Source organism: Antedon bifida, chromosome 1, assembly GCF_963402885.1.
Source record: "Antedon bifida chromosome 1, ecAntBifi1.1, whole genome shotgun sequence".
Classification (NCBI taxonomy): domain Eukaryota; kingdom Metazoa; phylum Echinodermata; class Crinoidea; order Comatulida; family Antedonidae; genus Antedon; species Antedon bifida.
The window spans coordinates 18,473,554-18,499,767 of NC_136226.1; the positions used below are offsets into that span (position 1 = coordinate 18,473,554).

Genomic DNA, 26,214 nt, shown 5'->3' on the forward strand with positions numbered 1-26,214 from the left:
TATACGAGCACATTAAAAATGACAAAATGCGCACATTAATTGTACAAAAGTGCTAAAAATGGTAAAAAAATAAGGCCTTTTTAAAATTAATATAACTCTTCAGAATGGAAGGTGACCCCCATTTTTTTTAACTTATTATGGAAGCCAATGAGTTGTAGATATAAATGTATATACACATTAGACGTACAAAATGGTATGACGTCATCATTTGGCCATATGAATTTTTAAAATAGGGTTTTTTCCCCTTTTGTCATAGACCACCATATTCAACAGAGCGCAACTCGCTTATCTGTGATCGATTTTCTTTTAATTTTTAATTTATTCTACCTCAACCAATTATGTTACTCATGAGTTTCCAATATTTTCATTTTGACGACATCATCACGTCTTAAAAGTTGAATAACGGTGGTTACGTAATTTTACCTACAACGTATATTTGAATACCTTACAGCTCTTCTAAATTAAAGTTGACCTTGATGTTTATAACTTATTATGAGAGCTGGTGAAATGTAGATATGAATTCATATAAAAATTAGGCCTATCGGATGTTGTGACGTTATCATATGGCCAGTTGAAGTTAAAAAGTAGTTTTTTCATCTCTTTCATCAAAGTTATACAAATTTTAAAGAGCGCGCACCGCGCTTCTACGTGTCAAATTTTCTTCCAATTGTTATATTTTATTGTTTAAATCATTATCTTTCAATATTGTTATCCACAAGTTTATTTTGATAATGTCATTAGTGCCAAAAAATTAGAACATGATGTGTGTCCGTAATTTCACCAATGCTACACTGTATATAGATATACAGTATATACTGTACATAATGTATATGGCATATAAATAGGCACAACTCAGCACTATAAGCGTATAATGGGATGGCATACATCAACATTTTCCGATTGCATGTTAACATACGTGCATGTTTAAAAAATATTAATGTCAATAAAATTATAAAAATGATCACCTATAATTCGTCAAAGTGACGAATTAAATTCTTGTTATTATTATTATTATTATTATTTCAGGTTATTAAAAAAAACACCGAGGTCTTTCAAGCTATTGACAGGTTCCAAAGGTGTATTCCCCAGGTGATATGTCTATTTAGGATTGTGTACGCCAAAATGCATTGTTTTACACTTCGATTCGTTAAACTCTAGTAACCATTTTTCACTCCATTGTCGTAGTTTTGTAAGGTCGTCTTGAAGTTGTTCATTGTCAGAAATGGATTCAATTTTTCTATAGGTGTTGGTGTCATCAGCAAAAAGTTTAGCATTGCGCTAAGGTCAACATTCACAAAGACAGAAGCGAAAATGCAATGGGCCTAGAATGCGAACTTGTGGCAGTTACTACAACCTGATTCCGATTCCATAACCTTTTTACTTTAAGTCGTAAATGCTGAATGGTTTAGAAGGCTTTTTACAGTCGAGGTTAAATAATAAATAATTCCGATTCTCAAGCTCGTTTTTAGTTAGAATCAGGTCTGTTTTCCAGTCGAGGTTATTCGACGCTATCGTCAACAATAATTGGCGATCTTCTACGTAAACATTGACATTTTAACGATTTACAGGAAAAGGTACTTTTTTAACTAACAACGAAAAAAACACGTCGGCGATTTACAGGAAAAGATGTAATAATCGACGTTAACGGACGCTAGAAATCGCGATAGTTGACAATCGCAAAAATTGAATCATCGCAACGTTAAAACGCAAGAACTGACCAATCATCTTGGCGATACAGTACATGGAAAAATCCTGCTGACTACATTTGTGTTGCATCGCGGTGCAGTCAAAGCTAGGCCCACTCCCGTGAGTCTAGTAGAGCCAGAGGAGTCCCTGTTACTCTATGCTATAGCCTAGGAAAAGTTTATGTTTATGTATAATGTTGACCTAAAATTGGAAGGAGACCTCTCTCTCAAACTGTTTTTTAAAGTTTCAAGAGGTATCTTCCTTGAGATTCGATAAAAGAAGTTATTTTGTCTTTTTTTATTTTTTTGCGTTACGACGACGTCGAAGAAGGAGACGGTGGTTTAACTTTAAAGCCTGTTTTCCTGTCGACGTTATTCGACGCTATCGTCATTGATCGTTAACAGTTCAACGACGATCGTTTGAAAACGATCAAGTTGAAATGATAACGATAGCGAGTACGTTTTCCTGTAATTTCAATGTTTACGTAGGAGATCGCCGATTATTGTTAACGATAGCGTCGACTAACGTCGACAGGAAAACAGGCTTAACATTCAAAGCTAGAAATCAAATGTTCGTTATCAGCTAGTTCAACTTGATCTTTTTCAAACTTTTAACGATCAACGATGATTGTTTTCGTCGAATAACGTCGACTGGAAAACAGGCTTTACTATAATAGGTTCAACCTGGTTTTCGTAATAGTAGTTCTTCTGCTTTGTTGCATAAGTCTGCAAACTGTAGTTTAGTCATTTTAGTCGTTTGACGTTCCTGTATTTTACAATCTCCCGCTTCCTGAAGACTGTCTTTTAACTTTCTTGATATTATTACCAAACTCGGCAGTTGCAAAGAAAATGGTCTAAAAGCATATTTTTCGTACAAATTTGCCGTTCTAACACAGCTTAATGGATAAAACGGCGCTAGTATCGGTTTTGCAATTTAGAAGGGGATAGAGGAACACATTTTAGATTAGTGCTAATTATCCTGTTAAAAGTTAAAATATTTATTAGACGATGAACGGTTACCTGTTCCGGGAAACGTTTCCCATCATCAGTGTGCAGTATTTCACGGTACGGTTATTTATACACCCACTTCCATCAAATATGTACAACAATTATGCATGTGTTTTGACAGCTGACAAACTATAAACATATCAAAACTTTTAACTAAATACAAAGTGTCTTGTTTAGGTATGTTACTTGTTTGTTAGCGAGGGTTTAAATTATAAATTATGTAGCGCTTCATTTTATATTTTTTTAAACCAGTGTTTTAGTTAGGATTCCAGGTGATTCACGTAATAATTTTTATATCAACATTCCAAGCAAAACCTAAGCTTTTCATTGGTACCAAATTTATATTTCAATATCTACTACTCGGTCGTATTTTATATCATGGCTAAACAACAGTTAAAACAACGCCACCAGCGGCGAGCATGTCATGGCATAGGCGCGCCTCCTACATCCCATTATATGCGACGCGTATGGATACGACTAAATCGAATCCTGTAGTGTTTAAGCTGCAGACTTGCAGATAAATTGAGTATCAACATTATTTGTATCATACTCTTTATGTTTTACAAATAAGTATTGTTTTTTGCATTTTAATTAATTTTCTAATATTGTGCCTTGGATGATTAAACAAAAACAATGAAGACAGTTAAGTTTCTTTGGTTCACGCTTGGACTTTCTGTTACGCTTACAACATATTTATGGTAAGTATACTATTTTTATTTTAAGAATAACACTGATGACCAAACAAGGGAGATTTGCAATATCGGGTTTGTTCAGTCGATTGTTTCTTTATATTTTAATACAAGTTAAAAGTTGGCCTTGTTATTATAATCGTTGGTTTGAGACATGTAGGTGAGTGCCATCACAGGATGGACCTTTTACGCAGTCTAAGTTGCAGTGACGGATTTAAATAGGGCACATATGCCATGTTATTAGTATTATTGTTATTTGTACAGTACATATCCTCTTGTTATACCTATTGACAGAGTTGGTTCATTCAAATATCTAGAGTTTTGTCTGATCCAAAATAAAATGGTCAGAAAACATTGACAAATTAATTAACGTGAAAAATTGATTTGATGTAAAGTACTCATACCAGGAAATAATTTTAAACTGTTAGCTAATGCTTTTATAACTCTTTTTAAATATCGTAACTGTGTCTGATCAAACTGTAATGTAAAACTCTCAAATACTGTTAATGAATGAAGAACTTTTCGCATATTGCAAAGTACAAATTATAAACATTTTAGGTTTTTTAGTGGTACTGGTGTAAACTTAGTGACAAAAGGAAGAACAATTTACTAAAGTGTCTAAGTGATCATGCTTTTTACTTATAAAATCATTTAATTTTTAATAATTTAAAATCTCCTATTAAGAATAGATATTTACTTATTTGTCTGTGATTTTTAATTTCATCGTAGAATGCTTTCACCGTTCAATGTTTTCATGGCCTCTGATGGGAGTGTATATTTGAATAATAGTGATCTTTTTTTTTTTAGCTTTCCAACTGTATTTGCATGCAAATTACTCTATGATCTAACACCGCAACAGAGTCGATTCCTTTTGCATTCCTATCCTGTTTGTTCGTCCATTGTTGTATGCAATGGTCATCCTTTTACAATGTTCATAATTTCTCCTGCTCTAATTTCTCTGACAACAACAAATCATATTTTAACACATCAAGTTCTTGGATCAAAATGGTTCACTTCTGCGTCTTCTTTATGTGTGGGGTGGCACTATCCCGTATCATTTCCACATCACGACTACACTCTACTGACATTAGACCCAGCTCCTTTCTTCTATTATGTTGATCGAAATAATTTTTCCTTAAGATCATGCAGATAGCTCTCCTCGGAACGGATTCCATTATGTTTTTTGTTTGTTTGCGGTACACCCACCACACCGGCGAACAATGATAAATATATATTAATATTTTTAATCGTTTTAAAAGTTTACATAGGCCTATGGCCTTCTTGCAATTTGATGTATTTTCTTTTGTACTGTAATAGTTTTATCGTTTTAATTATGCCAAGCAAAATTAATTTCAATTGTAAATTGATCAATAAAATGTCTTGAATATTGATATAAGCCGTATAAAGATGAAGAGCTACATCACCCAGGGCATTAGATGTATTTAACCGTAAGACCAATAAGACGGTCACAATCTAAAAAAAATTTGATTCAATTAGAATTTCTTTTGAAATTTTTTATGCTAAATGTTTTCGTTTTCTCCCTCAATGTTAGTATTGAATGGTCAGTGATGAAACTCCCCACTGTATATCTCTGTGTCACGTGTCGGTCGTCAATTGATACAGGGAATTTCTATGAATTCCTCATTTTTTCTTTACATAAGGAATTTGTGTTGTTCTCGTATTTGCCTTTGATTGCTCCATCCAGCTTAACGCAATGTCATTGATATCAAATCATCATCAGCGGAATTTATATATTATATGTAACGACACAGTTTCTATCTATTAATTATGATTGATACTTAAACTAACAAAAGGAACATAAACAAGTATACTTCTTTAAGTTGTAATCATCAATATTTGTTAACGAGCAACAGTGCTTTTAGTATTAATTTGTATTTATTTTATAGGTGGAAAACCCACATGTTTGCTTTTGACAATAAAAATATGAAGCATCTGGAAATTAATCCTTGCCTACCTGTCCAAGATTTTACGAGAAAGGAACCAGAAAAAGAAACAATAGCGGACAAAATACCAGTAAACTTAACTGTTCGGAAGGAATTTAAGTATATTGCGCATATGTCAACTAACAAAGAAAATACACTTGACATCTCAACGATACTCATGACACAATGGAAACAAAACATAACGAATTTACAAGAACTAAGGTAACAAAGCAATCAGTTTAAACTACTCCAACTATCCCCTTATGAGCATGGATACCCACTGATAAACAGTACCACCTAGCCCAACAATGATACAAAATCTTTTAACTTTCCGCGGTAATATGCCAACTAGGCGAGGTAGTTCCTAGTTTTTGAGGGGTATTCATCAAAGTGGTTAATTTTCATACGGGGTAAATCATTAGCCACCACAATATAACAATGTCCATCACCATTACCACCAATGACCCTTTTCATCTCGGTGGTTCCGATTTTAACAACGTCATCTGGTCTACACTATAACTCCATACATATCACTAGGCTACTTTTCTTCTCTTCAAACATTAATGCAACAATGCGTGGTTGATATCAAGAGAACAATTGGGTTTAGTGTACAATAGTTTGAATGTTCAGTTAACAAAAGAGACGATTTCAATTAACATAATTGATGAATTCAGAAGCTATAGATCACAGTAGCTATTCAAATCATCATCATTAGTAGACCTACTATGTACGTATGTTTCCTGTTAGATTTGATGCATTGAAGATAATAAATTAGATAATATAATATTGTATTACTAAAAACAAAAATGGGACAATTTGTTGCAATAGAAATGTCAATGAAATCCCTAGTTTGTTTTAAAAGCATTTAAAATGCTACAAGTTTTATTTTTGATTTATATTGGTTCTAATGATTATACAAAGAATATTATTAGATCAAGATATTCCTACAAAAAAAAAGAAAAGGGCAAAATTCATTAATAAATGGATAAATGTTATATTTATCAGATAGACGGATAGATATCAGAAAGATTTAATATGGATATGTTAGTGATTTAAGATGTAGGCCTAATATTAATTCATGTAACCTTATCAAGTTTGCGGATGGCATGTGTTTGACTGGTCTTATTACAGGAGGAGATAAATTTGTATATAGAGAAGAAGTATCAAGGGTTTTAGATTGGTGTAATACTAATTATTTGTGAATTAATTCTATAAAAAAATCAAAGAGCTTATATTTGACTTCAGAAAAAATGTTAATCACAGTCCACTTGTTATTGACGGAAATTATGTTGAAAATCCAGAGTCCCATAAATATTTAGGGGTTTGGATAGATACGAATCTAAGTTGGGATACACATACGTGCAAAGTGTATGCTAAAGGTGTTCAACGACTGTATTCCTTAAGGAAGTTGAAACAATATAATATAGGCCGTGATTCTTTATTTCTTTTTTATCAAAGTGTTATTCAATCTTTGTTTTAAGCTTTTGCTGTGTTACTTGGGTAAATGGTCTAACAAAGACAAATTTGAGTAAGTAAACAGAATAGTTAGGAATGCAAGCAAAATGACTGGTGTCGAAATTAAAGGTATCACACAAATGTGTAATGATGGAATGATATCTAAATGAAATAGTATTTTAGCTGATGAATCTCATATTCTCAACAATAAGTTAGTAGTTACAAGATCTGGAAGATTAACAACAATTCCAGTTAAAACAAATAGACATAAATTTTCATTCTTACCTAGCGCTATTAGACTACACAACAATGAGTTTCAAAGATAGGTCATTAGGTCTGTTGTATTTGATATTGCTTGTTCAGTTGTTGTTGTCCTTGTTAGTTCCAAGTTGATCACGAATGTAAATATTTTGTGTGTATTGTTTTGCTTGTGTTTTTCTGCCAAGAAAACAATTATCGGTATACAACGTATGAATGACTTAATAAATCGAATCTGAATCTGAATGAATCCAGCTCTATGGGCTGTGCAGCAGTATTGGTTCTAAATTGTTTTCTCTCCGTGTCCAACACATTACAGCCTCACTCGATTAAAGGTGTACCCTATTGGCGCTCAAACTGTGTGGGGTCATCTATTGTCAAATAAACATATTTTATTTCAATCGGATAATATAGTAGTATTGTTTGTGATAAATAAAAATACCGGACGATATACTTCTGAGATTTTTAATGAAACTGTCTCGGGGACTGTGGCTCTTTGTAACCTCCAGTATAGGAATCGTAGCATTCTGTCCAGTCCATCATTTGCGTCAATATTTAGGTATTTTCCAAACGAAAAATACACCCAAAATATAGTTTCGTTAGTGTCCGAGCACAGTCAGCATCTAATTTCGACTACGTAACCAAAATGTGTAATTTGTTGTGTTGATTTCAAGTCCGTAAGCAGCTGTAGTTTTATTATTCCAATATTCCACATCTTATTTCTATAAATTACCAATTCATATTTTATCATTGAAATGTTTTAAACTCCCGACTGATTGACAGTTCAACCTGCATGTACGTCCCTCTTATCATACGTTGTCCCCTTTGATGCTCACCCTAAACTAATATTCACATATTATAATTACAAAAACTGGTTAAAAAGTTGTTAACTGACAACAAAACAAAAGTGAGGGCATTTGTCTCACAAAATAAAAAAACAGTTTTTAAAAATGATATGAATAATTATTACTACTTTTCCTTTTTTGCGGGTTCTTATGGTGGAGTCTAATGAAAAAAGAAAATATCATGCAAATAATGCATTATCAGTTCTATCAGTTAAATTCGGTATAAACAATAAATAGCTACAGAACACATACAGCGCAAATAGATTTTTAACAAATGCAACAACCACACACACGGTATTCCAAGACGCGTCCAACAATTAGTCGATCTAATCATGAAGGTATACCTCCATGATATAATTAGCGAACCATTATGAATATTCATTAGCTTGAGTAATAATAATAATAATTAAACATGCATGTACGTTAACATATGATCGTAAAAAGCCATCCTACGACATGATGCATATGCTTATAGTGCTGAGTTGTACCTAGTATGTGTCATAGAATATATACTCTATACAGTACAGTGTACAGTATATCTATATACAGTGTAACATAGGTGAAATTACGGGAACCACACAATGTTCACATTTTTTGATATGATGGAATTATCAAAATAAACTTGAAGTTGACAATTTCGAAAGATAATGAATTGAGCAAATAAATATAAGAATTGGAAGAGAATTTGGCACGTAGAAGCGCAATGCGCGCTCTTTGAAATTTGTATAACTTTGACTAAAGAAATTTAAAAACTACTTTTTAACTTCAACTGGCCATATGATAACTTCGCAACATCCGATAGGCTTATTTTTTATATGAATTCATATCTACATTTCATCAGCTTTCATAATAATTTATAATTTTCAAGGTCACATTTAATTCTGAAGAGCTGTAAGATATTCAAATGTATGGTGTAGGTGAAATTACACGACCTAGGTTATTCAAGGTTTTACGCGTGATGACGTCATTAAAATGAAAACGCTGACCACTCATGGAAAGATAAATAATTAAGCAAGCACATACTGAAATTTGTGCAAAATTCGAGCACAAATAACCGAGATACGCTCTGTTGAATGTGATAATCTACACAAAAAGATAAAAAATCCTAATTTTTAAATTCAAGTGGCCATTTGATGACGTCACAACATTTTGTACATCAAATGTGTACATGAATTCATATCTACAACTCAATAGCTTCCTGAATAAGTTAAAAAAATTGGGGGTCATCTTGCATTCTGAAGAGTTATTTTCATTTTAAAAAGGCCTTATTTTTCACCATTTTCAGAACTTTTGTGAAATTAATGTGCGCATTTTGTCATTTTTAACATGCTCGTATAGCGTCATTTTAAGTCTGAATGGACTCAAAATCGGTAAATGTACTAAGGATTGTGAGTAGAATATGATTTATTCATCAAATTTTATTTTTTACGCTTTCTAAGATTCGCGTGCGCAAAAACGCATTTTTGCGCAGTAATTTTTTGAAACACGCAAATGGCCTAATTCATGCTCTAAATTGATCAAAACTTAATTTTGAGCTTTTTAAAATTTTAACGCGCGATTTCACGCGCATGACCTTGAAACGCACGAGTTTTTATTTGCTAATATTTTTACCTTTATCTGAAATTTACGTGTAGTGAATTTCATTAATATGTGATAATGAATTATGGAGATATGATTGATAATGTGATTTCACAAAATGGCGTATAAATGACGTCACGGATGAGTGATCACGCTGAAAAGCTTATTATGTCTAAGTTAAAGTATTTGAAAGACATTGTGTAATTTTTGTGATCATTGCAATTCAACTTTTTGAGATAATTGTTACACAAAAAGTGTACAGAAAGAATAAAAAACTAGAATTTAATTCGTCACTTTGACGAATTATAGGTGATCATTTTTATCATTTTAATGAAATTAACATTTTTTAAACATGCACGTACGTTAACATACCATCGTAAAAAGTTGATGTACGCCATCCTATGACATGATGCATATACACTTATAGCGCTGAGTTGTACCTATTATGTGTCATATACAATATGTACAGTATATACTGTATATCTATATACAGTGTAGCATAGGTGAAATTATGGGACCCACATCGTGTTCTAATTTTTTGGTATGATGGAATTATCAAAATAAACTCGAAGATGACAATTTCGAAAGATAATGAATTGAGCAAATAAATATAAGGATTGGAAGAGAATTTGACACGTAGAAGCGCAATGCGCGCTCTTTGAAATTTGATTAACTACGACTAACGAAATTTAAAAACTACTTTTTAACTTCAACTGGCCATATGATAACATCACAACATCCGATAGGCTTAATTTTTATATGAATTCATATCTACATTTCATCAGCTTTCATAATAAGTTTTATTCTTCAAGGTCACCTTTAATTCTGAAGAGCTATAAGACATTCAAATGTATGGTGTAGCTGAAATTACATGACCTAGGTTATTCAAGTTTTTACGCGTGATGACGTCATTAAAATGAAAATGTTGACAATTCATGAGAAAGATAATTAATTGAGCAAGCACATACTAAAATTTCTGCGAAAATCGGGCTCAAATAACGGAGATGCGCTCTATTGAATGTGATAACCCACACAAAAAGATAAAATTACTAATTTTTAAATTGAAGTGGCCATTTGATGACGTCATACCATTTTGTACGTCTAATGTGTATATACATTTATATCTACAACTTATTGGCTTCCATCTTAAGTTAAAAAAATTGGGGGTCATCTTCCATTCTGAAGAGTTATATTCATTTTAAAAAGGCCCTAATTTTTACCATTTTTAGCACTTTTGTACAATTAATGTGCGCATTTTGTCATTTTTAACGTGCTCGTATACCGTTATTTTAAGTCGGACTGGACTCAAAATCGGAGAATGTACTAAAGATTGTGAGTAGAATGTGATGTATACATCAAATTTTATTTTTTTACGCTTTTTAAGAATCGCGTGCGCAAAAACGTGTTTTTGCGCAGTAATTTTTTGAAACCCGCAAATGGCCTAATTCATGCTCTAAATTGATCAAAATTTAATTTTAAGCTTTTTAAAATTTTAACGTGCGATTTCACGCACAGGACCTTGAAACACGCAAGTTTTTATTTGCTAATATTTTTTACCTTGACCTGAAGTTTACGTGTAGTGAATTTCATAAATATGTGATAATGAATTATGGACATATGATTGATAATGTGATTTCACAAAATGGCGTATACGTGACCTCACGGATGAGTGATCACGCTGAAAAGCTTATTATGGCTAAGCTAAAGTATTTGAAAGACATTGTGACATTTTTGTAATCATTGTTATTCAACTTTTTGAGATAATTGTTACACAAAAAGTGTACAGAAAGAAGAAGAATAATAAAGATTTAACACAATAACAATAGGTGATCATTTTATTCTAAATGATCACCTAATTATTCTAAATGATCACCTAATAAAAAGTTGATGATGATTTCGTACAATCACAAGAGGTTTTCCTGCAACTTTGTTGCGGAAAACCAATGATCATTTTTATCATTTTACCGAAATAATTTTGTTGCACGTACGTTAACATACGATCAGAAAATGTTGATGTATGCCATCCTATTATACGCTTTAGTGCTGAGTTGTGCCTATTATATGCCATATACAATATGTACAGTATATAATGTATCTATATACAGTGTAGCATAGGTGAAATTACGGGACACACATCATGTTCTAATTTTTTGGTATGATGGAATTATCAAAATAAACTCGAAGATGACAATTTCGAAAGATAATGAATTGAGCAAATAAATATAAGAATTGGAAGAGAATTTGGCACGTAGAAGCGCTGTGCGCGCTCTTTGAAATTTGTATAACTTTGACGAAAAAGATGAAAAAACTACTTTTTAACTTCAACTGGCCATATGTTAACGTCACAACATCCGATAGGCTTAATTTTTATATGAATTCATATCTCCATTTCATCAGCTTTCATAATAAATTATAATTATCAAGGTAACCTTTAATTCTAAAGAGCTGTAAGATATTCAAATTTACGTCGAAGGTGAAATTACACGACCTACGTTATTCGAGTTTTTACGCGTGATGACGTCATAAAAATAAAAATAGTGGCAAATCATGAGAAAGTCAATTAATTGTGTAATCACATACTAAAATTTGAGAGAAAATCGGGCACAAAATAACAGAGATGCGTTCTATTGAATGTGATAAAATATGACGAAAGAGAAAAAAAACTTAATTTTAAATTCAAGTGGCCATTTGATGACGTCACAACATTTTGTACGTGAAATGTGTACATGAATTCATATCTACAACTCAATGGCTTCCAGAATAAGTTAAAAAAATTGGGGGTCATCGTGCATTCTGAAGAATTATTTTCATTTTAAAAATGCCTTATTTTTCACCATTTTCGGCACTTTTATGCAATTAATGTGCGCATTTTGTCATTTTTAACCTCCTCGTATAGCGTTATTTTAGGTCGGAACGGACTCAAATTTGGTAAATGTACTAAGGATGGTGAGTATAATGCGATTTGTACAAAAAATTCGTATTTTTTACGCTTTTTAAGTACAGCGCGTGCAAAAACGTGTTTTTGCGCAGTAATTTTTTAAAACGTGCAAATGGCCTAATTCATGCTCTAAATTGATCAAAACTTAATTTCAAGCTTTATAAATATTTAACGCGTGATTTCACGCGCATGACCTTGAAACACGCAAGTTTTTATTTGCTAATATTTTTACCCTTGACCTGAAGTTTACGTGTAGTGAATTTCATTAATATGTGATAATGAATTATGGAGATATGATTGATAATGTGATTTCACAAAATGGCGTATAAATGACGTCACGGTTGAGTGATCACGCTGAAAATCTTATTAGGATTAAGTTACAGTATTTGAAAGATATTGTGAAATTTTTGTGATTATTGACATTTAACTTTTTGAGATATTTGTTACACAAAATAGTGTACAGAAAGAAGAATAAAGATTTCATACAATAACAATAGGTGATCATTTTATTCTAAATGATCACCTAATAAAACTAGATTTGAACTCGTCACTTTGACGAGTTCGGGTTATCCGCGCAAATGCAACATGCACATACTTTAAACTATGAACCTCGACAATTACTATGCCATCCTATGACATGAAATAAATAATGTTTACAGTGCTGAATTGTACCTATTTTGTAGCATACAGCATATTACAGTATTTACAGAATACACTGTATATGTTATATACAGTGTAGCATAGACGAAATTACGAGACCCATCTTTTAAATCCAATTATTAACACGATGATGTCATCAAATTGACATATAAACATAACTATTTTAGAAGCTGATTATCTAAATAATTACATTAATACAAATTTGAACAATTTTGGGCACGTAAAAGTGAGATGCGCTCTCGTTTAAATGCAATGAACTTTTACGCAAGAGATGAAAATATGACTTTTTGAATTAAACTGGCCATATGATGACGTCACAACATCTAATTGGCAAAATATTCACATGAATTCGTAACTACAATCCAATAGCTTCCAGAAAACGTTTTAATCATGATTATCACTTTTTATTCTGACGAGCTATAACAGATTAAAATTTACTGTAATGATAAAAATAAGTGCCCTACGTTATTTACATTTTTAGACATGATGACGTCATAAAAATTAAAATATTTTTAACTCATGTGAAAGATAGTTGATTGACGTAGACAATAATAAAATCTCGGGGGAAATGGAATACGTATAAGCGAGATGCGCTCTGTTGAATGTGATGAGCAATAACGAAAGAGACAAAAATCCTATATTTTACATGCGTGTGGCCATACGATGACGTCATAACATCCGAGAGGTAAAAATTCTGCATGAAATCATTTCTACAATTTATCTTCTTGCATAATAAGTTAAAAAAATTGGGGGTCACCTTCGATCCTGAAGAGCTATAATAGATTCAAAATAGGCATTATTTTGACAATATTTTGTAACTTTTTAAACAAAAACGCGCGCAAATGGTCTAAATCAACGTGTTCGTATGACGTCATTTTAATTTGAAATTATGTCAATCTTTTTGAAAACGACTAGGAAAGGCTGGAAAATCACAATTCAAGAGAAAAAACATGACTTTCATGCTCCGTGCGCATCTTACGCGCAAAATTTTTCGCGCGCGCGGGAATTTTTGACATGCTCAAAATGTCATGATCAGCGCAGAAAGTTGATTAGAAATTAATTTTGCGCATTTTGAAACTTTAAATGCGCGTGCGCGCGTAACTTCTTGTAAAACATGCCATTTTTAATCCATAGAAAGTTTGCCTTTTATATGACTTAAATATTCACCAAATGTCAATACAAAATTACTTTTATTTTTTATCCTATGATTAATCATTGAAATTCATAAAATCGCGCGTAAGTCACGTTGCGCAACTCTGACGTCATTCAAAATATGGAGGTGCACAACTTCAGGTAAATGTCCATATAATGACAAAGTTATACAAAAGATATATTCATAAGCAATAGGGGATATGCTGCTCACAAAAATCCAGGAAAGAAAGAAGAACAAAGACTAGACATGAAACTCGTCACTTTGACGAGTTAGTTATCCGCACCACGACAAACGCCATGTGCACGTAATACGTTGGAATATTGCACACAGATAAAGATTATGGCATTATGACAAGAACTGAAAAATATGATATGCTGTTAGTGCTGAATTCTGTCAATTTTGTGTCATATAGTATATACATGCAAACAGTATAATCTGTATACATATTACATACAGTGTAGAATAGGTGAAATTACGGGACCCGCCATTTATTCCAATTTTTAACATGGCGACGGTATCAAAATGAAACACTTAGATAGCAATTTCAGAAGAAAATTATCTCAGGAACAACATATTAACGTGTAGAAGAAATTTGAATACGTAAAATATAGATGCGCACCCTTTTAAATGTGATGAACTATTACGCAAAATATGAAAATACGTCTTTTTTTATTCAACTGGCCATATGATGACGTCACAACGTCCGATTGGCAAAATGTTTACATGAATTCGTATCTACAATCCAATAGCTTCCAGAAAACGTTTTGATCATGATTATCACGTTTTATTCTGACGAGCTATAACAGATTGAAATTTCCTGTAAAGATAAAATTAATGACCCACGTAATTAAAATTTTTAGGCATGATGACGTCATAAAAATGAAAATATTTTTAACTCATGCGGAAGATAGTTGATTGACCTAGATAATATAAAAATCGGGGTAAAAATGGAAAACAGATAATTGGAGATGCGCTCTATTAAATGTCATGCGCTATGATGAAAGATACAAAAATCCTATATTTTATATTCGCGTGGCAATACGGTGACGTCACAATGTCCGGTTAGCCATATTAATGCATGATCCAAAATCTACAACTCATCAACTTCCAGAATGTGTAATAAAAATAACTTTCACCGTTTAGTTTAGGAACTACGAATGTTTAAAAAAGGGCATAATTTTGACAAATTTCGACGATTTTTTGAACTTTTTCATCAAAAATGCACGTAAATTATCCAATTCGAAGTGCCCGTATGACGTAATTTTAAGTCGAAATTGTTCAAAAGTTGGTAAAATTACTAGAAAAGGATGGAAAAACATAAATCACGTGAAAAAAATTGTTTTCAACGCTACGTGCGCACCACGCGCGTAAAAAAATGCGCGCACCTGGGAATTTTTTACATGCTCAAAATGACATGAAACGCGTAGAAAGTTGATTAGAAATTAATTTTTCGCATTATAAAATTTTAAACCCGCGTGCGCGCGTAACTTCGTGTGAAACATGCCATTTTTTTTTCACAGTCAGTTAGCGCAAGATATAACTTAAACTTTTGTTAAGTTTCAATTTAAATTGTTATATGGTTTTTGATCTACGTTAAATACGCGAAATTCGTAAAAACGCGCGTAAGTCATGTTACGCAACTCTGACGTCATTTACAATAGCAGGTGCACAACTTCACGTGAACGCTCATATGTTGACAAAGTTATGAAATGTTATGTTAACACGTTTTAGAGATACGCTCTGCACAAAAATGACAGAAAGAAAGAAGAATACAGAACTAGATTTGAACTCGTCACTTTGACGAGTTAGTTATCCGCACGACAAACGCCACGCGCACGTCATACTTTGGAATTTTGCACACGGAAAAAGATTATGGCATTATGACCTGAACTGAAGAATATCATATGCTGTTAGTGCTGAATTCTGTCAATTTTACGTCATATAGTATATACAGTGCAAACGGTATAATCTGTATACATGTTACATACAGTGTAGAATAGGTGAAATTACGGGACCCCCCGTTTATTCTTATTTTCAGCATGGCGACGGTATCAAAATGAAACACTAAGATAGCAATTTCGGAAGGACATTATCTCAGCAACCACATATTACCGTGTAGAAGAAATTTGAATACGTAAAATATAGATGCGCGCCCTTTTAAATGTGATGAACTATTACGCAAAATATGAAAATACGACTTTTTTTATTCAACTGGCCATATGATGACGTCACAACATCCGATTGGCAAAATGTTTACATGAATTCGTATCTACAATCCAATAGCTTCCAGAAAACGTTTTAATAATGATTATCACGTTTTATTCTGACGAGCTATAAAAGATTGAAATTTACTGTAAAGATGAAAATAAGTGACCCACGTTATTTTCATTTTTAGACATGATGACGTCATAAAAATTAAAATATTTTTAACTCATGTGAAAGATAGTTGATTGACCTAGATAATATAAAAATCGGGGTGAAAATGGAAAACAGATAATTGGAGATGCGCTCTATTAAATGTGATGAGCTATGATGAAAGATACAAAAATCCTATATTTTATATTCGGGTGGCCATACGATGACGTCACAATGTCCGGTTAGCCATATTAATGCATGATCCGATATCTACAACTCATTAACTTCCAGAATATGTAATAAAAATAATTTTTACCGTTTAGTTTAGAAGCTACGACGGTTTAAAAAAATGCATCATTTTGACGAATTTTTGAACTTTTTCATCAAAAACGCGCGCAAATTATCCAATTCGACGTGCTCGTATGACGTAATTTTAAGTCGAAATTGTTTAAAAGTTGGTAAAAGTACTGTAAAAGGCTTGAAAAACATAGATCATGCGGGAAAAGTATGTTATCAACGCTACGTGCGCACCGCGCGCGTAAAAAATTGCGCGCGCGTGGTAATTTTTGACATGCTTAAAATAACATGAAACGCGTAGAAAGTTGATTAGAAATTATTTTTTCGCACTGTAAAATTTTAAACGCGCGTGCGCGCGTAACTTTGTGTGAAACATGCCATTTTTTTTTCACAGTCAGTTAGCGCAAGATATAAATTAAACTTTTACTAAGTTTCAATTTAAAATGTTATATGGTTTTCGATTTATGTTAAATACGCGAAATTCGTTAAAACGCGCGTAAGTCATGTTGCGCAACTCTGACGTCATTCAAAAATAAAAAAGCACAACTTCAAGTGAATGCCCACATGTTGACAAAGTTATGAAATGTTAACTTTACAAGTTTTAGAGATACGCTCTGCACAAAAATGACAGAAAGAAAGAAGAACTAGACATGAAACTCGTCACTTTGACGAGTTAGTTATCCGCACGACAAACGCCACATGCACGCCATACGTTGGAATATTGCACACGGAAAAAGATTATGGCATTATGACCTGAACTGAAGAATATCATATGCTGTTAGTGCCGAATTCTGTCAATTTTACGTCATATAGTATATACAGTGCAAACGGTATAATCTGTATACATGTTACATACAGTGTAGAATAGGTGAAATTACGGGACCCCCCGTTTATTCTTATTTTTAACATGGCGACGGTATCAAAATGAAACACTAATATAGCAATTTCGGAAGTACATTATCTCAGCAACAACATGTTAACGTGTAGAAGAAATTTGAATACGTAAAATGTAGATGCGCGCTCTTTTAAATGTGATGAACTATGACGCAAAAGATGAAAATACGACTTTTTTTATTCAACTGGCCATATAATGATGTCACAACGTCGGATTGGAAAAATGTTCACATGAATTCGTATCTACAATCCAATAGCTTCCAGAAAATGTTTTAATCATGATTATAGCTTTTTATTCTGACGAGCTATAACAGATTGAAAGTTACTTTAAAGAAGAAAATAAGTGACCCACGTTATTTAAATTTTTTCAACATGATGACGTCATAAAATTAAAGTATTTTTAACTCATACGAAAGATAGTTCATTTACCTACAAAATATCAAAATCGGGGTGAAAATGGAAAACGGATAAGTGAAGATGCGCTCAATTAAATGTGATACGCTAAGACGAAAGATACAAAAATCCTATATTTTATATTCGCGTGGCCACACGATGACGTCACAATGTCCGGTTAGCCATATTAATGCATGATCCAATATCTACAACTCATCAACTTCCAGAATACGTAATAAAAATAACTTTTACCGTTTAGTTTAGAAACTACGACTGTTTAAAAAAAGGTATAATTTTGACAAATTTTGACAAATTTTTGAACTTTTTTTATAAAAAACGCACGTAAGTTATCCAATTCAACGTGCCCGTATGACGTAATTTTAAGTCAAAAATGTTTAAAAGCTGGTAAAATTACTAGAAAAGGCTGAAAAAACATAAATCACGCGAAAAAAAATTCTTTTCAACGCTACGTGCGCACCGCACGCGTAAAAATATGCGCGCGCGTGGGAATTTTTTACATGCTTAAAATGACATGAAACGCGTAGAAAGTTGATTAGAAATTGATTTTTCGCATTTTGAAATTTTAAACGCGCGTGCACGCGTAACTTTGTGTGAAACATGTCATTTTTTTTTCACAGTCAGTTAGCGCAAGATATAAATTAAACTTTTAGTAAGTTTCAATTTAAAATGTTATATGGTTTTCGATTTATGTTAAATACGCGAAATTCGTTAAAACGCGCGTAAGTCATGTTGCGCAAATCTGACGTCATTCAAAAATAAAAAAGCACAACTTCACGTGAATGCCCACATGTTGACAAAGTTATGAAATGTTACCTTTACAAGTTTTAGAGATACGCTCTGCACAAAAATGACAGAAAGAAAGAACTAGACATGAAACTCGTCACTTTGACGAGTTAGTTATCCGCACCACGACAAACGCCACGTTCACATCATACGTTGGAATATTGCACACAGATAAAGATTATGGCATTATGACAAGAACTGAAGAATATGATATGCTGATAGTGCTGAATTCTGTCAATTTTGTGTCATATAGCATATACATGCAAACAGTATAATCTGTATACATATTACATACAGTGTAGAATAGGTGAAATTACGGGACCCTCCCGTTTATTCCTATTTTTAACATGGCGACGGTATCAAAATGAAACACTAAGATAGCAATTTCGGAAGGATATTATCTCAGTAACAACATATTAACATGTAGAAGAAATTTGAATACGTAAAATATAGATGCGCGCTCTTTTAAATGTGATGAACTATGACGCAAAAGATGAAAATACAATTTTTTTTGTTCAACTGGCCATATGATGACGTCACAACGTCGGATTGGAAAAATTTTGATATGAATTCGTATTTACAATACAATAGCTTCCAGAAAACGTTTTAATTATGATTACTGCTTTTTATTCTGACGAGCTATAACAGATTGAAAGTTACTGTAAAGATGAAAATAAGTGACCCACGTTATTTACATTTTTAGACATGATGACGTCAAAAAAATTAAAATATTTTTAACCCATGCGAAAGGTAGTTGATTGACCTAAAAAATATCAAAATCTGGGTTAAAATGAAAAACGGATAAGCGAAGATGCGCTCTATTAAATGTGATGCTCTATGACAAAAGATACAAAAATCCTATATTTTATATTCGCATGGCCATACGATGACGTCACAATGTCCTGTTAGCAATATTGATGCATGATACGATATCTACAACTCATCATCTTCCAGAATACGTAATAAAAATAACTTTTACCGTTTAGTTTAGAAACTACGACTGTTTTAAAAAAGGTATAATTTTGACAAATTTTAAGGAATTTTTGAACTTTTTCATCAAAAACGTACGTAAATTATCCAATTCGACGTGCTGGTATGACGTTAATTTTAAGTCGAAATTGTTTAAAAGTTGGTAAAATTACTTGAAAAGGCTGGAAAAACATAAATCACGCGGAAAAAATTGTTTTTAACGCTACGTGCGCACCGCACGCATAAAAATATGCGCGCGCGTGGGAATTTTTGACATGCTCAAAATGACATAAAACGCGTAGAAAATTGATTAGAAATTAATTTTTCGCATTTTGAAATTTTAAACTCGCGTGCGCGCGTAACTTCGTGTAAAACATGCCATTTTTTTCTCACAGTCAGTTAGCGCAAGATATAACTTAAACTTTTTCTAAGTTTCAAATTAAAATGTTATATGGTTTTCGATCTATGTTAAATACGCGAAATTCATAAAAACGCGCGTAAGTCACGTTGCGCAACTATGACGTCATTCACAATAGCGGGTGCACAACTTCACGTGAACGCCCACATGTTGACAAAGTTATAAAATGTTATGTTTACACGTTTTTGAGTTACGCGTGACACAAAAATGACAGAAAGAAAGAAGAATACAGAAAAAAAAAAAAAAAGATGATGAAACAGGACAGTTACAAGGAGTTATCCGCTAAATGCGGATAACTAATAATACAGAAAAAAAAAAAAGATGAAACAGGACAGTTCCAAGGAGTTATCCGCTGAATGCGGATAACTAACTAGACATGAAACTCGTCACTTTGACGAGTTAGTTATCCGCACGACAAACGCCACGCGCACGTCATACTTTGGAATTTTGCACACGGAAAAAGATTATGGCATTATGACCTGAACTGAAGAATATCATATACTGTTAGTGCTGAATTCTGTCAATTTTACGTCATATAGTATATACAGTGCAAACGGTATAATCTGTATACATGTTACATACAGTGTAGAATAGGTGAAATTACGGGACCCCCCGTTTATTCTTATTTTCAGCATGGCGACGGTATCAAAATGAAACACTAAGATAGCAATTTCGGAAGGACATTATCTCAGCAACCACATATTACCGTGTAGAAGAAATTTGAATACGTAAAATATAGATGCGCGCCCTTTTAAATGTGATGAACTATTACGTAAAATATGAAAATACGACTTTTTTTATTCAACTCGCCATATGATGACGTCACAACATCCGATTGGCAAAATGTTTACATGAATTCGTATCTACAATCCAATAGCTTCCAGAAAACGTTTTAATAATGATTATCACGTTTTATTCTGACGAGCTATAAAAGATTGAAATTTACTGTAAAGATGAAAATAAGTGACCCACGTTATTTTCATTTTTAGACATGATGACGTCATAAAAATTAAAATATTTTTAACTCATGTGAAAGATAGTTGATTGACCTAGATAATATAAAAATCGGGGTGAAAATGGAAAACAGATAATTGGAGATGCGCTCTATTAAATGTGATGAGCTATGATGAAAGATACAAAAATCCTATATTTTATATTCGCGTGGCCATACGATGACGTCACAATGTCCGATTAGCCATATTAATGCATGATCCGATATCTACAACTCATTAACTTCCAGAATATGTAATAAAAATAATTTTTACCGTTTAGTTTAGAAGCTACGACGGTTTAAAAAAATGCATCATTTTGACGAATTTTTGAACTTTTTCATCAAAAACGCGCGCAAATTATCCAATTCGACGTGCTCGTATGACGTAATTTTAAGTCGAAATTGTTTAAAAGTTGGTAAAAGTACTGTAAAAGGCTTGAAAAACATAGATCATGCGGGAAAAGTATGTTATCAACGCTACGTGCGCACCGCGCGCGTAAAAAAATGCGCGCACGGGGTAATTTTTGACATGCTTAAAATAACATGAAACGCGTAGAAAGTTGATTAGAAATTATTTTTTCGCACTTTAAAATTTTAAACGCGCGTGCGCGCGTAACTTTGTGTGAAACATGCCATTTTTTTCTCACAGTCAGTTAGCGCAAGATATAAATTAAACTTTTACTAAGTTTCAATTTAAAATGTTATATGGTTTTCGATTTATGTTAAATACGCGAAATTCGTTAAAACGCGCGTAAGTCATGTTGCGCAACTCTGACGTCATTCAAAAATAAAAAAGCACAACTTCAAGTGAATGCCCACTTGTTGACAAAGTTATGAAATGTTAACTTTACAAGTTTTAGAGATACGCTCTGCACAAAAATGACAGAAAGAAAGAAGAATAATACAGAAAACTAGATTTGAACTCGTCACTTTGACGAGTTCGGGTTATCCGCGCAAACGCAACATGCACATACGTTTAAAATATATGAACGCCGAAAATTATTATGCCATCCTATGACATGAATTAAATATGTTTACAGTGCTGAATTGTACCTATTTTGTAGCATACAGCATATTACAGTATTTACAGAATACACTGTATATGTTATATACAGTGGTAGCATAGACGAAATTACGAGACCCATCTTTTAAAGCCAATTATTAACACGATGACGTCATCAAATTGACTTATAAAGATAACTATTTTAGAAGATAATTATCTAAATAATTACATTAATACAAATTTGAAGAATTTTGGGCACGTGAAAGTGAGATGCGCTCTCGTTTAAACGCAATGAACTTTTACGGAAGAGATGAAAATACGACTTTTTTTATTCAACTGGCTATATGATGACGTCACAACATCTGATTTGAAAAATGTTCACATGAATTCGTATCTACAATCCAATAGCTTCCAGAAAACCTTTTAATTATGATTATCACTTTTTATTCTGACGAGCTATAACAGATTGAAATTTACTGTAAAGATGAAAATAGGTGACCCACGTTATTTACATTTTTAGACATGATGACGTCATAAAAATTAAAATATTTTTAACTCATGCGAAAGATAGTTAATTGACCTAGACAGTATTAAAATATCGGGTGAAATGGAATACGTATAAGCGAGATGCGCTCTATTTAATGTGATGAGCAATAACGAAACAGTAAAAAATCCTATATTTTACATTCGTGTGGCCATACGATGACGTCATAACATCCGAGAGGTAAAAATTCTGCATGAATTCATATCTACAATTTATCTTCTTGCATAATAAGTTAAAAAAATTGGGGGTCACCTTCGATCCTGAAGAGCTATAATAGATTTAAAATAGGCATATATTTGACAATATTTTGTAACTTTTTCAACTAAAACGCGCGCAAATGTTATAAATCAACGTGTTCGTATGACGTCATTTTAATTTGAAATGATGTCAATCTCTTTTTAAATGACTAGGAAAGGCTGGAAAATCACAATTCAAGAGAAAAAAACATGTTTTTCATGCTCCGTGCGCACCTTACGCGTACAATTTTTCGCACGCGCGGGAATTTTTGACATGCTCAAAATGTCATGATCAGCGCAGAAAGTTGATTAGAAATTAATTTTGCGCATTTTGAAACTTTAAATGCGCGTGCGCGCGTAATTTCTTGTAAAACACGTAATTTTTAATCCATAGAAAGTTTGCGCTTGATATGACTTAAATTTTCACCAAGTGTCAATACAAAATGACTTTTATTTTTTATCCTATGATCAATCATTAAAATTCATAAAATCGCGCGTAAGTCACGTTACGCAACTCTGACGTCATTCAAAATATGGAGGTGCACAACTTCAGGTAAATGTCCATATAATGACAAAGTTATACAAAAGATATATTTACAAGAAATAGGGGATATGCTGCTCACAAAAATCCGGGAAAGAAAGAAGAATAAAGATGAAAATGATTTTTACAATCACAAGGGTTATCCGCAACTTCTAAGTTGCGGATAACCAACTAGACATGTAACTCGTCACTTTGACGAGTTTGGTTTTCCGCCGCGCAAGTGGTGCAACATGAACGTGTAACGACGTACCTTTTAACATTAAGGGATAGGTTGAGGACAAAAGGAAGTGTTCACGTTGGCATTATGACCTGAACTGAAGAATATGATATGTTGTTATTGCTGAATTCTATTATTTCGATTCATATATAGTATACACAGTATAATCTGTATCCATATCACACAGTGTAGAATAGGTGAAATTACGGGACCCGCTATTTATTGCAAATTTTAACATGTTGACGGTTTTAAAATGAAATGCGAAGGTAGCAATTTCGGAAGGAAATTATCTCAGCAACAACATATTAACGTCTAGAAGAAATTTGAATACGTGAAATATTGATGCGCGCTCTTTTAAATGTAATGAATTATGACGCAAAAGATGAAAATACGACTTTTTTCATTTAACTGGCCATATGATGACGTCACAACATCCGATTGGCAAAATTTTCACATGATTTCGTATCTACAATCCAATAGCTTCCATAAAACGTTTTAATCGTGATTATCAAATTTTATTCTTACGAGCTATAACAGATTAAAATTTACTGTAAAGATGAAATTAATGCCACACGTAATTTAAATTTTTAGGAATGATGACGTCAAAAAAATTAAAATATTTCTAATTCATGCGAAAGACAGTTGATTGACCTAGACAATATCAAAATTTGGGTGAAAATGGAAAACGGATAAGTGGAGATGCGCTCTATTAAATGTGATGAGCTATGACGAAAGATACAAAAATCCTAAATTTTATATTAGCGTGGCAATACGATGACGTCACAATGTCCGGTTAGCCATATTAATATATGATCCGATATCTACAACTCATTAACTTCCAGAAAATGTCATCCACAAAAAGTTGACCGTCTAGTTTAGAAATTACGACTGTTTAAAAAAAGGCATATTTTAAACGAATTTTTTAACCTTTTCATAAAAAACGCGCGCAAATTGTCCAATTCGACGTGCTCGTATGACGTATCTTTAAGTCGAAATTGTTTAAAATTTGGTAAAATTACTAGAAAAGGATGGAAAAACATAAATCACGCGAAAAAAATACGTTTTCAATGCTACGTGCGCACCGCACACGTAAAAATGTGCGCACGCGTGGGAATTTTTGACATGCTTAAAACGACATGAAACGCGTAGAAAGTTGATTATAAATTAATTTTGCGCATTTTGAAATTTTAAATGCGCGTGCGCGCGTAACTTTGTGTAAAACACGCAATTTTTTTTCAACAGAAAGTTAGCGCATAATATAAATTAAACTTTTGCAAAGTTTCAAGTTGAAATGTTATTTGGTTGTCGAGCTATGTTAAATACGAGAAAATCGTTAAATCGCGCGTACGTCACGTTGCGCAATTGTAAGCATCATGAAAAGCTTCGCTTGACGACGTTACATAAATGTCAAAATGTCAACATAGTTAAAAAAATGTTATGTTTGCAAGTTTTAGAGAAAAGCGTTACACAAAAATCATACAGAAAGAAAGAAGATGAAACTAGACATGTAACTCGTCACTTTGACGAGTTAGTTATCCGCACGACAAGCGCCACGCGCACGTCATACGTTGGAATATTGCACACAGAAAAAGATCATGGCATTTATTACCTTATATCAAAACGAAGAGTGCCAGAGACCTACTAGGTCCCTGGATAAGTTGTTTACCAAAATTTAGTGAGTAGTTTTTACACGAATAGTAAAATAGCCAATCAGAACCTAGTCTTATTTGGCCTGCTACATTATAGAAATAGGTAGGAAATAAATGATTTGGGCTATACCATTCCGTTACAGTCAGTATAACCAGTAAAATCTTTATACATATATTACATACAGTGTAGAATAGGTGAAATTACGGGACCCGCCATTTATTCCAATTTTTAACATGGCGACGGTATCAAAATGAAAAACTAAGATAGCAATTTCGGAAGGATATTATCTCAGCAACAACATGTTAACGTGAAGAAGAAATTTGGATACGTAAAATATAGATGCGCGTTCTTTTAAATGTGATGAACTATGACGCAAAATATGAAAATACGACATTTTTTATTTAACTGGCCATATGATGACGTCACAATATCTGATTGGCAAAATTTTCACATGATTTCGTATCTACAATACAATAGCTTCCAGAAAACGTTTTAATCGTGATTATTAAATTTTATTCTTACGAGCTATAACAGATTAAAATTTACTGTAAAGATAAAATTTATGCCACACGTAATTTAAATTTTTAGGCATGATGACGTCATAAAAAATAAAATATTTTTAATTCATGCGAAGGATAGTTGATTGACCTAGACAATTTCAAAATCGGGGTGAAAATTGAAAACGGATAA

General features: G+C 32.8%; 1 protein-coding gene across 1 annotated transcript in view; it reads left to right on the forward strand.

Annotated features, from left to right (window-relative positions):
* Nucleotides 1-26,214, forward strand: part of LOC144835119 (alpha-N-acetylneuraminide alpha-2,8-sialyltransferase-like) — a 66,441-nt gene that overhangs the window by 11,605 nt on the left and 28,622 nt on the right. The window contains exon 2 of the mRNA XM_078690166.1: nt 5,290-5,547. Within this exon, the coding sequence (XP_078546292.1) occupies nt 5,290-5,547 (258 nt within the window). The remainder of the gene's footprint in view (nt 1-5,289; nt 5,548-26,214) is intronic.